Below are 13,848 nucleotides of genomic sequence, written 5' to 3' on the forward strand. Positions count from 1 at the left end.
AACAAAGTGTTTTTCACAGCAATGGTCAGCGCAACCCCTTCATAAATAGCCATTTCAAGGTTTCCTTTATCGTTAAAAACAACTTAGCAACGGACATTGGAAAAAAACTCCCGGTAGAAGGGTTAAAAACGCATTCAACGTACCTATTACGGTGAAATGTTTGCTTTTTTTTTTGTTTTAGTGTTAGAGTGTCCAGCTAATAAAACGTCATTTGCTTACGCGCGTGACGAAAGTTACAAATTTTTAAAACCATTTTTAATTCGTGATTTTAGTAAGTGCTGGATTGTAAATTGTTCGCGTGCAATAACGATGCTCGTTTGATTCGATTAATACATTACAGTTCTACGAGATGAGAAATTATGTCACGAAGTAATACGAAAGGTGATACGTCTAGTGCGACGTCTACGAGTGCAGAATATTTATCTTCGTCTTCCAATGGAATAGCGGATTCAAAACGGGAAAGAATAGCGGTTAGAATATTTGGTTTTTTAAATTCAAGACAGTAGTATAATTTTAGCATAATTTTATATCTTTGTAAAAGAAAAGTCAATTGCTTAGATTAATTTGCTGACTAAGATTTTCTGCGCTGCACTGACTAAATCAACTTCACCGAATAGTAACGTAGAAGTGAAATGTAGGTAGTAAGTACATATGTACTTAATTCTTATAGATAGACGTATAGATGGGAGGGGCAAAAAGGGAGATTTTCGATTTGTAACTGTTCCACTTTATGAAGCCTCAGATAGGTAATGATGTATTACCAACGCACAAGGATGAAAGTTTTGAAAATTTACTCACTAGAAAACTGTTCGTTCCTTTCAAGAGAAACGAATTGATAAAATGATTGTATACCTAATGGTTCAGCCATTTTTTCACGAGTAATTTTTTATGGAAGAAAAAGCAAATTTGCTCTGGGCTCATTCATTTGGACTCTCGACTACACTAAATCTGGGCAAATTTCTTCGAGTTGAACAACAGTTTTTTGATTGAAATCTAGTAGGTAGGTATAGATACCATACTCATGTTCTCTTTTCTTCCATTCTGATGGAAAATGAGAATCGAGAATCGGAAACCCAAAGTTGAAAAGTACCTAGTGGAATATTTTGATGAGGTAGAACTTTATGACTGCTCGTGAAAAATTCACGTTCGAACAATAACAGAAACGACCTTGAAACTGTCGGCGAAACAATTTCCATTTCGATTGAAAGTTCGCAATGCTGATAGTCTGCAGGTAACTAGGTACATAATAGAAATACGATGAAAATACGTTTATAACCTTCACTTGTGAAGTACCCACGAGTAATTTGATGAACATATGTACCTACACAGCCATACGATAATAATCGATGTTTAATGCCCTTCCATTAAAATTGGGTTCATGGAAAAGTAGCCATTAAAATCGGGGATTTTTGTTCGCAAATAAGGATGCCCGATTATGCTTATCTGTCCTTTTTATTTCATTTTATTGAATTTATAGGTGCTCTCTACAGTGTTAACCAATAGCCAATTATACACTGATAGGACCATTAGGCACAACGAGCCACTTTTAGCTATAAATTATCAAATTTATTTTGATTCATTATTATGTAATTACAGGTAGTCGTTAGAATAAGACCCATTTTCAAAAAAGATCAAAATCGATCAGTTTTTGCGATTGATAACAAGGTAATTTCTTCTTTTTAGTTATCATTAAACATTTTATTTTGTCAACTTGGCAATTCATTAAACATCATTCATTTCATTTCGATTTTAATACTTAATGTGATTCGATATTGCAGACCATTATTTTAGAAGACAATGGCACTAATCAAGCAGAAAATATCTATGGTAAACGCAAAACTAGCAATAATTCAACGAAAAAACAACAATTCGTGTTTGATGCCGTTTTTGCTGAAGATACTTCTCAAGTTGGTATCATTTTCAATTTTTCATTTATCAAATCAAATCTGAAATTTTTGAAGATTTTGCTGACTGTGCTCTTTAATGATAATTATAGTCCGGCATATGATAATAGGAGTAATTGCACCCCCCCCCCCCCGCCGATCCTCTGGGACAACTTTTTTCTTAAAGGGGACATCCTAAGGAACATTTTAAAGAAAACTTCCCAAAAAAAGTTGGCCTTACTTACAAAATGGCGGCCATTTTGATTGACAGGTCAGCCAAAATCGCAGATTTTGCGTTTCAACATAGGACTTGCACGAACTTTTTCAAATTTTACAAAGGTAGATCGAAAGATCATGCAAAATTTCAAGTGCTAAAGTGCGTTTTTCGATTTTTGGTGAATTTTTGAAAATCCAATTTAGGCCAAAAATGAGGGAAAAAATCAAAATTTTACCAAATTGACCAAACAAGCTAAAATTTGGGATATATCCTATTTTCGACATGCCAAATCCATTGGAAACGATTTCAATCCGTTTTGAGCAGTTCTGGAGCCTCCAGCAGATTTCTGAAACTCGAAATTCCCACAAAATTCCATTTAATTGTAGTTGTAAAGCTAAAATTTATTCTAAAAACTAATTTCAATACGTTACGAAGTACTGCAGGTAAATTTCAAGTCGTTTTGGATCCTCCAGCGACTTTTTGAAAATTTCTGAAGCCTCCAGCAGATTTTTGAAACGTGAAATTTGCACAAATTTCATCAAATGGAGATGGAAAGCTGAAATTCACTCTACACTCCAATTTTAACACTCTCTGAAGACGACTTCAGGTGGGTTCAAGTCATTTTGAGGACTCCAGCGACTTTTTTGAAAATTACTGGAGCCTCCAGTAGATTTTTGAAACTTGAAATTTCCCCAACATTAATTTATCAAATTGAGTTGGCAAGCTGAAATTTACTTCGCAGACACATGGTGGTTTGGTTTCAAATGGTTTTGAAGCTTCCAGCTACTCTTAAGAAATTTCAATTTTCCAAAAAAACGTCATACAACCTTAAAAAGTTGCAGGAGGCTCTAAAATGACTTGAAATTCACCAGCGGTCAAGTTCGTAGCGTATTGAAATTAGTTTGCAGAATGAATTTCGACTCTCCATCTTAGTTTGATGACATTTTGGGGAAATTTCAAGTTTCAAAAATCTACTGGAGGCTCCAGTAATTTTCAAAAAAGTCGTTGGAGGCTATAAAATGACTTGAAATCTACCAGAAGTCGTTTTCAGATGGTGTTAAAATTGGAGTGTATAGTAAATGTCAGCTTTCCATCTCCATTCGATGAAATTTTGTGAAAAGTTAAAGTTTCAAAAATCTGCTGGAGGCTCCAGTAATTTTCAAAAGAAGTCGCTGGGGGCCCTAAAATGATTTGAACCCACCTGAAGTCGTCTTCAGAGGGTGTTAAAATTGGAGTATAGAGTAAATTTCAGCTTTCCATCTCCATTTTGATGAAATTTGTGCAAATTTCACGTTTCAAAAATCTGCTGGAGGCTTCAGGAATTTTCAAAAAGTCGCTGGAGGATCCAAAACGACTTGAAATTTACATGCAGTACTTCGTAGCGTATTGAAATTAGTTTTTAGAATAAATTTTAGCTTTACAACTACAATTTGATGGAATTTTGTGGGAATTTCGAGTTTCAAAAATCTGCTGGAGGCTCCAGAACTGCTCAAAACGGGTTGAAATCGTTTCCAATCGATTTGGCATGTCGAAAATAGGGTATATTTCAAATTTCAGCTTTCTTGATCAATTTGGTAAAATTTTGATTTTTTCCCTCATTTTTGCCCTAAACTCGATTTTCAAAAATTCACCAAAAATCGAAAAACCCACTTTAGCACTTGAAATTTTGACAGGTGATAAATTTTGTATGATCTTTCGATCTACCTTTGTAAAGTTTGAAAAAGTTCGTGTAAGTCCTATGTTGAAACGTAAAATCTGCGATTTCGGCTGACCTGTCAATCAAAATGGCCGCCATTTTGTAAGTAAGGCCAACTTTTTTTTTGGCAAGTTTTCTTTAAAATGTTCCTTAGGATGTCCCCTTTAAAAAAAAAGTTGTCCCAGAGGATCGGCGGGGGGGAGGGTTGCAATTACTTACTCCTATTGTCATATGCCGGACTATTATCAGTACTTACCGGGTGACCAAGAATAATGGGTTTTGATAGTACATATGTTCTGATAAACCAAAAAGGGAAAAAAATTTCCCTAAGTAAAAATTGGAAAATGGAATAACAATTGAGAAAAAGTGCTTTCGAATTATTGTTTCGATGCAAAATGAATAGATTATTTCGTGTTTCATTGAAACAATCACTCAAACGCCCATTTTTTACATGATAATTTAATTTTCTAATTTTCATAATGGAAATTTTCTCTCCTTTTTGATGACATCGAAATCCCTTACCTATTCTTGGTCACCCGGTACCTTCAGTAGAAATCAGAAAATTCAAAATTGCGATAATAATTTTAAAGATTAGTGGATGAAATTATTGTTTTATACTTGAATATAAAACATATTATCTCTGGAAATTTTTTGAAATATCTCAAAAATCTCCATTCCCAATTTAAAAAAAAAAAAAAAAAAAAAAATGAGAAGTGTGAATGTGAACAAAAGGTTGGGGGAAAATGTCTATGCTGATGCTGTAGTATCTGCTGATGTCGTTGATTTGATGGTCCAAACTTCACTCATAAATTTCGAGACGAGTTTTTCTGAAGAAAGAATAAGATAAATTTTCAGAATAAATATCTCAACTATCAAGCAGTTCACAAAGATATTATTGTTTCTCAGAAATGATGAGATTAAAATTGTAATTATAACCCAAACTTTATCGCGATTCAAAACAGTATTACTGACGAGAAAATTTCGAGGGTATGCCTAATGCCTATACCTAGACCTACCCTTTTATAAGAGCAACATTTTTGAAAGAATAATTCAAATTAATTACTGAAGGTATTATTCATTCTACTTACTTACTATTGATTTATGTAAATTACCTAAATTTCTTTTGGAACGCAGGAGGAAATGTACAATTTCACCACAAAGTATTTGATAAGCGAAATCATATCCGGCTACAATGGAACAATTATGGCTTATGGCGCAACCGGTTCAGGCAAAACGTACACCCTTATGTCAACGAATAATTTGGAAAATAGTGATAAAATGAATTTTCCTCAATGCGGAATAATTATACAAGCGTTTCGAGACTTATTCGATACAATTCACCAGCAATCGCATCAATATGTGGTAATTTTGACGATTCATTAAAATGTTATTTGTACCTATACCAGTAGCACTAGTACCAACTAAGTATACCAACCCATTGTGGGTAGGTCATAGATAGATACAAAAATATGACGCATAATGAGAAATTCTTTCGGCATGAATTTGCAGGTTAGCTTATCCTACTTGGAAATATACAATGAAAGTATCAAAGATCTATTCAACTGCGAATCTGGAAACTTAGAATTAAGAGGAAGTGGCAACAACGTTCAGATCATGGGTTTAACAGAACTGGAGGTCGATTCAACCCAACAGGTTTGTAAATTAAATTAGGTACTCGTGGAATTTTCGAGACAGATTCTACATATATGGAATTGATCTCATCATTTTACATTTCAAAGGCAGTAAATTTACTACTAAAAGGAAATGAAAACCGATCAGTTAGAAGCACCGCTGCTAATTCTGGTTCTTCCAGGAGTCACGCTATTTTAATCATCATTCTTCGGCAAACTTTTCCTCGAGAAAAATTCAACGGATTCAAGACATCAGTACGACAAAGTAAATTACTCTTTGTAGACCTTGCAGGATCCGAAAGAGCTAGGCACACAAAAGTAAGACTACCTATATATAGAGACTAAAAAATTATTCGTTCGTTTTTAGAGATTTTATACGTATAGGTAGTAACTATTTTTATGTTTCACAGAATAGAGGCAAAAAACTTCAAGAAGGTAGTCATATAAATAAGTCCCTGCTAGCGTTGAGTAATTGTATTACAGCTCTAAGCAACGGAACCGACGTAGCTAATGTGAATTTCCGAGATAGTAAACTCACACGATTATTACGCGAACCTTTGAGCGGAAATTATCGTACAATAATGATAGCTCAAATAAATCCCGATGTAGAATTTCGAGATGAAACCAAAAACACGCTGATATATGCTTTCAAAGCGATGGGAATCACCAAAAATGTAAATACCTATTAATTGAATGCATTTCGCATTTATATTTTACGCATATTTATAGTCAATACTTATTCAAGGAGAGTTGGAGATTGGTGGAGAGAGAAACCTGCATTATAAAGCAATTAAGGATACCTATACAAATGTTTTATCATGGTTTATTGTAATATGTATCTGTTTGGTAGGTGAATAAAAATGTAGCTAGTGTTGCACTGGAAGCCACTCGCTATCAGACTTTAATTAACGAATTACGAAATGAAATTGCACGATTAAAATTAAAAATACACGAACATCACGAAGACGACGAACCAATCAACGAGAGTAATACCGTTCAAAAATTCCGCGAAGAAATAGTCGCTGTTTTCGAAAAAGAAATGAAACTAAGGTAAAAATTTCAATCTCAGGTGAACATTATGCTTGATCATTCAGCGATGCACAGAGCAAGGGGTATAGGCAGCTCACCTAAGTATATCTAAAATCTGTTGACACCTTTGACCTTATCGTTTATTTCTTTTCAGAAAAAAACTCATAGATATCGACAGCCAAATTTTATACTTAAACACCGAAATGGAAAGGCACCACCAAGTGCTCAGTTATTGGCAATCGAAGAATAAAAAATTGTACCGTTTCAAGAATTCTACATCTTCCGAAAATAGTGAAAATAACGAAGATGACGGTACGAAATATTAGAGTAAAAAAAAAAAAACAGTCTGAAGGCTATGTAAAATTAAACGTAATTATTATCAAATTCTAGTACATGAAAATGTACCTATTCGAGTGATTTTTAAAATTGTCTTTAATATACGCAGATGAAGCAACCACACATATCGATCAAGCATGGGTGAAATTAAACGCGATCGAAGAAGATTTGGAACGATATTCGAAAGAAAAAACGCAAATCATGGAAGAATTGGAAGATGTCAAAACCACGACGAAAAATTTAGAAAATGTTGGTTCCTACCTAAAATAATCAGCGCTATTTTACGTCTAATCGAACAAATATAAATTAGTGTAATTATTTCAGAATATGATATTCACTTCGGACGCAAAAACAGAAAAAGAAATACTTACTTTACTTTGTAGAGTTTACGAATTGGAAGCGGATAAATTAGTTTTGCAAGGAGATCGTATACTCGATACTCACGAATTACACCGCATCAGCGAGCTCTTGAAAAAATATCGCCACCAGCAAAAAATCACCGATAATATAATTACGAAACAAAGGCAACTAATTGAAGGTTTTAGTTAACAAATTTTTATCCTAGATAGGTACGTATCTCTTTTCATTGAATAATTTTGGAAAAAATTTCAATTTTAGAAAAGAGACTACCGATGCCATCGGATTTGAAAAATCTGTATCAGTTGTATCAACAAGAAATTCACGAAACCACGCTTCGTAATTTTAAAGAATTTGACAACGGCAAAGTTTATCATTTGCCAACGGTTCCAAAGTAAGAACGGGGATAATTTTGTCACAAAACTATGATCTTTATTTTTTATACTTCGTACATTACGTTTGATTTGATAACGAATTTAATTTTTTTTTTTCAGAGCCATAAAAGAATCTCGTCCAAATAATCACTTATCAGAAACATATCTTCCCAAAGTAGACGCTGTAATGGAAACCAGTCGTCGAAACTCTTTACGCTTATCTCCAATTCCAGTTACTGTACTTTTTCCACCCATAACATTTTAAAATATTCAATATTTTTTTTTCAAGTTTTTGTTTTTAAATCTCAGCTAAGAAAAATCAAAAATTTACTTGAGTTTTTTTTTTTGTTGTTTTTATTCAACGCTTTAAAAAAAATGTAAGACGTAAAACACCATTAAAATGTTCCTATTATATCACTACATAAATCAGTCAAAATATTACAATAAAAGAAAACAAAAACAAATGAAGTATTAATAAAACGCTAAATAAATATCACGCTCAGCAGCTAAGAGCGTAAATTATGATTACCGTATAGGCACCAGTTGAGTAATAATTTTTTGGTTGAGATTTTTTTAAGACGATGAATATTTTCTAACGAAGGGCTCGACTTACTTTCACGTTCATCACGTTCATCTTCTTTCTGCTCGATCAATTGTATCAAATTTTTGGCAGTAATATCGGGAAAACCAACATCGTAGAATATTAAAATCTAAAAATAACGAGATTTTCAGTATAAAACGAAAATTAGATAATTTTACAACGTTTTGTGATTCACCTTATTATGAAATGTGGCGTAGATTAAGCATGGAACTGGCTTCGGCGTCATTTTCAGCTTATACAAACCAGCACAAAAGTCCGCAACTGGTTCTTGGGTTTGAAATTTGATTGCATTCTTGTACTGATCTAAAATATACGTGTAACCTTCCCAAGAACAAGCTATCAATTCAACGCTGCCGTCGCCGGTGACATCCATTTTATTCAATACGAATAGTTGCTGGTCAACATGATAGGACCTGAAATTAAAAAAAATAACACAATAATTATGTATAACATTATAGGTTTGCTTATAGGGTTACACATGGAGAAATATTCGCGAATTTTACCATAACATTTTTTCATCTTTGAACAACATCAGAGTACCATCTAAAGTAGCAATTGCGTACGGTAAACTGGACTCATTTTGTTTCATATCACGATCACGTTGATACATGTGCAAGTTACCGATGATTTTTGACGATATCCCATTATTCCTTATTTTGGTAGACATCGAAGGATGATATTTGACAGTCATTTGAGCGCTAAGATGATCGATAAATGTCGAGTTAATTAAATCGCCAAAATCAATTGAACATTACTCGTAATATGCGATCTTACCTGTCAGATTTTTGATTGGTATGGCACTGTATTTTCATGAATGTTCCACCCGGTTGAGAAATCAACAAACAAGGTTGTTGATTAATGTCATAAGATAGAGTCACGTTACCGATTTGATTGGCGCATTCCCATTTATTCAGACAAACCAATCTTCCTCCGGTGAAATTCTGCATCCATCTGTACGATCTGACTACTCGGTCAGTGAGTCCTAATACGAGTTCCAAACACCCGTCGTCGTCAATATCGCCAATCAATAAAGTCTAAGAAAGAAAAGAGAAAAGATTATGTGCTTGAATATATGTAGTTGACTCGAGTAAAAAATAACCGATATTACTTTACCTTAGTGTTGGCAGGTATCCTTTGTACATAAACAGGTTTCAGTTTGAAAGAGGGTGATTCGGAAGTATTATCTTCGGAGGTACCACTAAGGCATAAGTAAATGTGACACCAGCCGTCGCCAGCAATAACTATTAAAACATTACTTCCGCATTTCAAAATGTCGCCCACTCCTACGGCTGTAATCATGCCTAAAGAATTGATAATCTGAACGCATTCTTGCTCTTTATAAATGAACAAGTTGCCATCGGTATTTCCGATGATCAGTTCGTCGTTACCGTCGTTATCGACATCACCAAGGCATAAAGCACTTTGATGAATGTTACCGAAAAAAGACAATTCGATATGTTTAACGAAACTAACGGAGCGCATTTTCGATTACTTGGACTACTTCAAGGGTAATAAATTCATAGGTAATCGTTCGTATCTCATTTCAGTTTTTACTTTCTGCCATCTGTGAGGAGGCCAGACGATAGCGGTAGCTTTAGCTGTTACCAATCCCAGCGAAACTGGTCCAAAATGATTCGAGTCCATAGAATGACCAACGTGATCTCCTTCAACCCAGCAGTATCCCTTCGGTACAGTTACGACAGGCGTTTTCTTTGATGAAGTTTTCAGAACGTCTCCTTGAACACCGATAACTCGCTTAATAATTTTGTGTTCGGGATTTTTGGGCGATATCAACGAAATAACGTCGCCTCGTCTAATACTGTCGTGCTTCACCGACCAACGATTTAAAAATACGTAATCAGTAGTCGAATCGGGGTTGAATAACGGTTGCATAGAAGTTCCATCAACGCGAGCAATATATCCTACCGCATCAATGAAAGCTATTCCAATGGGTATGCCACCGATGATCGGACTCAATAAAGCTCTCCATAAATTCATTAGCAATTTACGAAAACAACCGACGTTCAAATTATTTCAATTAAATAGACGCAATTTCAACATTTAAAACGTAAAAAATCGAGGAAATGAAACGTAAAATTACAAAAACAAAAATATTTTTCTCATTTTTTATCAGATTGTGATAAGGTTTTGTTTAGCTTAATTGACATTTTGGGAATTTGTCGTATTTTGATTTGTAGTTTGAAATTTAACCGCTTGGAGCGCTAACTGAAATATTTCGAATTATTGTGTGAAAATAGCGTCACCTTTTTAACGTATTGGTATCGGTGTTGGTGTCGAGTGAATTATGTTCACATGAAATTTTGTGGAAAAAAAAAACTAAAATTATTGAAAATTCACTCTCTTGATGAACCGAAAAAAGTATTGAGATTACGCTTATTTTTAATGAGTTTTATTTTATTCGTAGCGAGTCCATATATTATATCATAATTCATTCAGCATGGCAAAACCAGAGCAAGTTTTGATCATCGAGCCAAAATACGAACTGACATTTCGAGGTAATAATGCGTTCCATTTATTTGATATTTTAGCATACGATTTTACCCATTTCTAGCTTTGAAAGTATGAAATTCATAACTTATGTGTTTCCAATGTATTCGTACATCGCTGTTTTCACCAAGTCCAACTCTATTTTCATTCCATATCTAATAGTATTCGAAAGAAATCTTCAAGTCAATGCCAGTTTTCCTAGAATCGAACCGATAGCTTAGTTTCTGATTAGAGGTTAACTTTTCCAAATCTGACAAGTTGTAGTCATCTTGGGTATTAAATTCACTGATACTCGATCTGTCTTTTTGAAAATATGATTCAATAGTGCGAAGTGTGGGAAGATACAGTGAAATCAGTTCTTTTAATCCAATTAGTACCCCATGTATGGGCTTTGCCTTGAAGGGTTGAATGATTGTTGAACAACTATCCGTTCGTTAATTTCTTGCCATATAGCTCTGACAACTAATTAGAATTAATTATTCATCGATTGTTTTACGAAGCTGTTCAGTAATGTATTAAATTTGCAATTCATGTGCAGGTCCGTTTACGTCATCGGTCACATCGTCCATTAAATTGACTAACCCGACGGATCATAAAGTATGTTTCAAAATCAAAACCACCGCGCCAAAGAAATACTGCGTTCGTCCAAATTCTGGGGTGCTGGACCCTCAGAGTCGTATCGAAATCGCAGGTAAATTGCATCTATACTGATGACAATGAATTCCGCAATATTGATTGACCGACACTAATACCGAAAATGTATTCTTATTGTTTCATAGTGAGCTTGCAGCCATTTGATTTTGATCCTCATGAAAAAAATAAACATAAATTTATGGTACAGTCTATAGTAGCGCCAGATGATTTCAACTTGGAAGCTTTGGTAAGGGCGAATCATCGCTGATTTATTTTGTAAACACACGCAAGATTTTTGTAACGTATTCAACCGTAATTATTCTGTTACAGTGGAAAGAAGCATCTCCAGAATCCTTAATGGACTCGAAGTTAAAATGCGTCTTCGAAATGCCTAGCGAAATCAATTCAGTACCTTCAAATTTTTCAGTCGCTGAAAAAGAAGATCTTAAAAAGAAAGAAGTAAACAGTTATTAAATTTTTCGTTTTGTCGTTTTCAATAATTTAATGCTCGTTGTCGCTCGAAAACGGGTTTTGTTTTATTATTTTCCTAAAAATAGCGAGTAACAAATCGCAATTTAATTTCATTTCCTGCGAAAAATGACATTTACATCTTAATCATTGCTACCTTCAAGGTCGCCCAGTGACCATAATGTTTGGTTTAAAGGTTCCTTGACGGCGCAAACCCCATTTGTTGTGTGTTATTCGTCATTTTGCATATGTTTGTATCACATTTTTGAATTTTCTCAACATGTTGTTTTTCTTTTTTCTAAATTTTCAATTCCGTCGAATATCTTATCATAATAATTTCAGTTTTATTTTTCATCTATCGTATGGCTAATATTTTCGACGTTGTGTTAATTCGTATCTTGGTTTCTATTTTTTTCAGTCCTCAAATTCAGCAGATTCCGCTGAAACCGAACTTCAGAAAGCCAGCAACGAAATAGCGCGTTTAAGAGAAGACTTAAGCTCTACGCAAAGAGAAAATTTACAATTGAAGGTACGTTGTTGATTGTCAGTCGAATCATTTCGTTTTCTCACACGAGTAGACTGCTACGTCTTCTAACGATTGATGAAATCGGGCTGTAGATATTGGTCCTTTTTGGCTGCATCGATATTTTCAACGGCTCAATCGTCGTAATGATTTTTCGATTTGAAAGATTTCCCTTCACTAGTCGTAGTAGTAATGGATTTCAAATATTCTTTCATCGCTTTAATACATTTTGTGTTTTTTTACGTCAAATTTTAGGAAGACTTAATAAAAGCTCGTCAGCAACAAATACCGATACAATCAACGTTGAATGTTAAGAAAACGAACCAGCCTTCTCTGCTGGAAGGAACACAAATTACTCCAGTTATCTATTTGGCTTTTGGCGTGATCATCGGACTGTTGTCCATTTTAATTGGAAAATATATTTTTTAAGGGTTAATTATTTGCCGACTATCGTATTTTTCGCTGTAGAAATGTACCGTATTCATTTTATCACCATTAAAGATTAATTCAGTGGTGGTAATGATAATTGATTAAATTGATACTATTATTATTTTACTATTTAATTACTATTATTATTATTTACATCTACGATTACTATTATTAGTAATTTTATTTATTATGGTTTATTTATTTATTAATAATTTTTGTTTGTTTGTTTACTTGTTTGTTTTTCCTTTCTTCTCCTCTTGTACATAGAAATTAGCTTTTTTTTCGACTTGAATTTAAACGGCTTCTCGAAAATTCTACTACCATTCCTATTTCACTATATAATGGAATACAACCACCGTATAGATTTTTTTTCTATTTTGGCGGCCAATCTATCTCCTTCCTCTCTATATCTCTCTTTCCCTGTCGCGTTTGATGAATTGTACATGATTTACTAGATTTAACGTGGCTGCATTCTTTTCGTAGTCGTTAACAGTTCGTCGCCTCTGAACTAAGCGTCGAAGAATTATTTTACGTGGTATTCCTTCGTATGCCCTACGAAAAGAGTGCAGCTATTTAATAAGTCGAACAAATTCGTATTATTACAAAGCTTCGCCCGATGAATTTCAAATTACATATGACATGTAGGAGTAAGAGAGTAATCTGTGGTGTGTGATGATGAAATTCAAAAAACATGTAAATAGCTTCCTTTGTTTTTCTTCGATATCTGTCCAACCCATATGATAGACTACAAACGAACGAACTAGAAAAAAAAAATGATTCTGAAATAAACCAAACCAAAATAGCGTTTTAGCATCTAATAATAATAATAATAATAATAATATAGTAAAGTATACGCACCTGTGTATCACTACCTAGGATAAATTATGCGGCCTGATAGCATTTTTTGTATTTTTACATATTGGTAATGTAAGATGATAAACATGTTGAAGATTTATAGTTTATTAGAAAAGTGTATATTTTGGTTTTCAACCATTTTATCCGTATGATTTTGTTCATCGTGTTGGCTTCGAACGTGTTTCGTTTATTACCTACCCGTATATTGCTAATATGTATTTACCTGTTTATCAGATGTATCATCGCTTTGTAACACCATGTAAAACCATAACCATTAAAAATAAAGTACGTTAAAATTTTCATTTTCA

The 13,848-nt window shown here is 33.9% G+C and overlaps 4 protein-coding genes across 4 annotated transcripts; 2 read left to right on the forward strand and 2 right to left on the reverse strand.

Moving 5' to 3' along the window:
- Nucleotides 1-6: 6 nt before the first annotated feature.
- On the forward strand, nucleotides 7-7,858 carry LOC135841057 (kinesin-like protein KIF19). Its single transcript, XM_065357845.1, has 13 exons — nucleotides 7-470; nucleotides 1,597-1,665; nucleotides 1,779-1,907; nucleotides 4,931-5,158; nucleotides 5,306-5,449; nucleotides 5,536-5,745; nucleotides 5,838-6,101; nucleotides 6,278-6,477; nucleotides 6,611-6,768; nucleotides 6,902-7,041; nucleotides 7,117-7,330; nucleotides 7,411-7,543; nucleotides 7,644-7,858. The coding sequence occupies exons 1-13, from the start codon at nucleotides 360-362 to the stop codon at nucleotides 7,786-7,788; spliced, it is 2,145 nt and encodes a 714-aa protein (XP_065213917.1). The 5' UTR covers nucleotides 7-359; the 3' UTR covers nucleotides 7,789-7,858.
- A 54-nt stretch (nucleotides 7,859-7,912) lies between these two features.
- On the reverse strand, nucleotides 7,913-9,606 carry LOC135841062 (KICSTOR complex protein ITFG2-like). Its single transcript, XM_065357857.1, has 5 exons — nucleotides 9,238-9,606; nucleotides 8,899-9,158; nucleotides 8,628-8,822; nucleotides 8,300-8,537; nucleotides 7,913-8,233 (listed from the first exon to the last, which is right to left on the reverse strand). The coding sequence occupies exons 1-5, from the start codon at nucleotides 9,604-9,606 to the stop codon at nucleotides 8,030-8,032; spliced, it is 1,266 nt and encodes a 421-aa protein (XP_065213929.1). The 3' UTR covers nucleotides 7,913-8,029.
- A 15-nt stretch (nucleotides 9,607-9,621) lies between these two features.
- Nucleotides 9,622-10,248, reverse strand: LOC135841070 (mitochondrial inner membrane protease subunit 2). Its single transcript, XM_065357873.1, has one exon. It carries the CDS (start codon nucleotides 10,120-10,122, stop codon nucleotides 9,622-9,624), a length of 501 nt encoding a protein of 166 aa, XP_065213945.1. The 5' UTR covers nucleotides 10,123-10,248.
- Nucleotides 10,249-10,429: 181 nt separating this feature from the next.
- Nucleotides 10,430-13,842, forward strand: LOC135841067 (vesicle-associated membrane protein-associated protein B-like). The gene is made up of 6 exons (XM_065357869.1): nucleotides 10,430-10,640; nucleotides 11,171-11,323; nucleotides 11,412-11,512; nucleotides 11,596-11,724; nucleotides 12,152-12,262; nucleotides 12,512-13,842. Exons 1-6 carry the CDS (start codon nucleotides 10,583-10,585, stop codon nucleotides 12,683-12,685), a joined length of 726 nt encoding a protein of 241 aa, XP_065213941.1. The 5' UTR covers nucleotides 10,430-10,582; the 3' UTR covers nucleotides 12,686-13,842.
- Nucleotides 13,843-13,848: the final 6 nt, after the last annotated feature.

The sequence above is a fragment of the Planococcus citri genome, chromosome 3 (genome assembly GCF_950023065.1).
Source record: "Planococcus citri chromosome 3, ihPlaCitr1.1, whole genome shotgun sequence".
Lineage (NCBI taxonomy): Eukaryota > Metazoa > Arthropoda > Insecta > Hemiptera > Pseudococcidae > Planococcus > Planococcus citri.

What these genes read in the sequence shown, in the direction of transcription:
- LOC135841057 (XM_065357845.1), top strand. Translation starts at nt 360, where the DNA reads ATGTCACGAAGTAATACGAAAGGTGATACGTCTAGTGCGACGTCTACG. An exon ending in TTGCTGAAGATACTTCTCAA is followed by an intron (nt 1,908 to 4,930) that starts GTTGGTATCATT and finishes TTTGGAACGCAG; the next exon opens with GAGGAAATGTACAATTTCAC. An exon ending in AAAGAGCTAGGCACACAAAA is followed by an intron (nt 5,746 to 5,837) that starts GTAAGACTACCT and finishes TATGTTTCACAG; the next exon opens with AATAGAGGCAAAAAACTTCA.
- LOC135841070 (XM_065357873.1), bottom strand. Translation starts at nt 10,122, where the DNA reads ATGAATTTATGGAGAGCTTTATTGAGTCCGATCATCGGTGGCATACCC.
- LOC135841062 (XM_065357857.1), bottom strand. Translation starts at nt 9,606, where the DNA reads ATGCGCTCCGTTAGTTTCGTTAAACATATCGAATTGTCTTTTTTCGGT. An exon ending in GGATACCTGCCAACACTAAG is followed by an intron (nt 9,159 to 9,237) that starts GTAAAGTAATAT and finishes TTTCTTTCTTAG; the next exon opens with ACTTTATTGATTGGCGATAT. An exon ending in AAAGATGAAAAAATGTTATG is followed by an intron (nt 8,538 to 8,627) that starts GTAAAATTCGCG and finishes TTTTAATTTCAG; the next exon opens with GTCCTATCATGTTGACCAGC.
- LOC135841067 (XM_065357869.1), top strand. Translation starts at nt 10,583, where the DNA reads ATGGCAAAACCAGAGCAAGTTTTGATCATCGAGCCAAAATACGAACTG. An exon ending in ATACGAACTGACATTTCGAG is followed by an intron (nt 10,641 to 11,170) that starts GTAATAATGCGT and finishes ATTCATGTGCAG; the next exon opens with GTCCGTTTACGTCATCGGTC. An exon ending in ATTTCAACTTGGAAGCTTTG is followed by an intron (nt 11,513 to 11,595) that starts GTAAGGGCGAAT and finishes ATTCTGTTACAG; the next exon opens with TGGAAAGAAGCATCTCCAGA.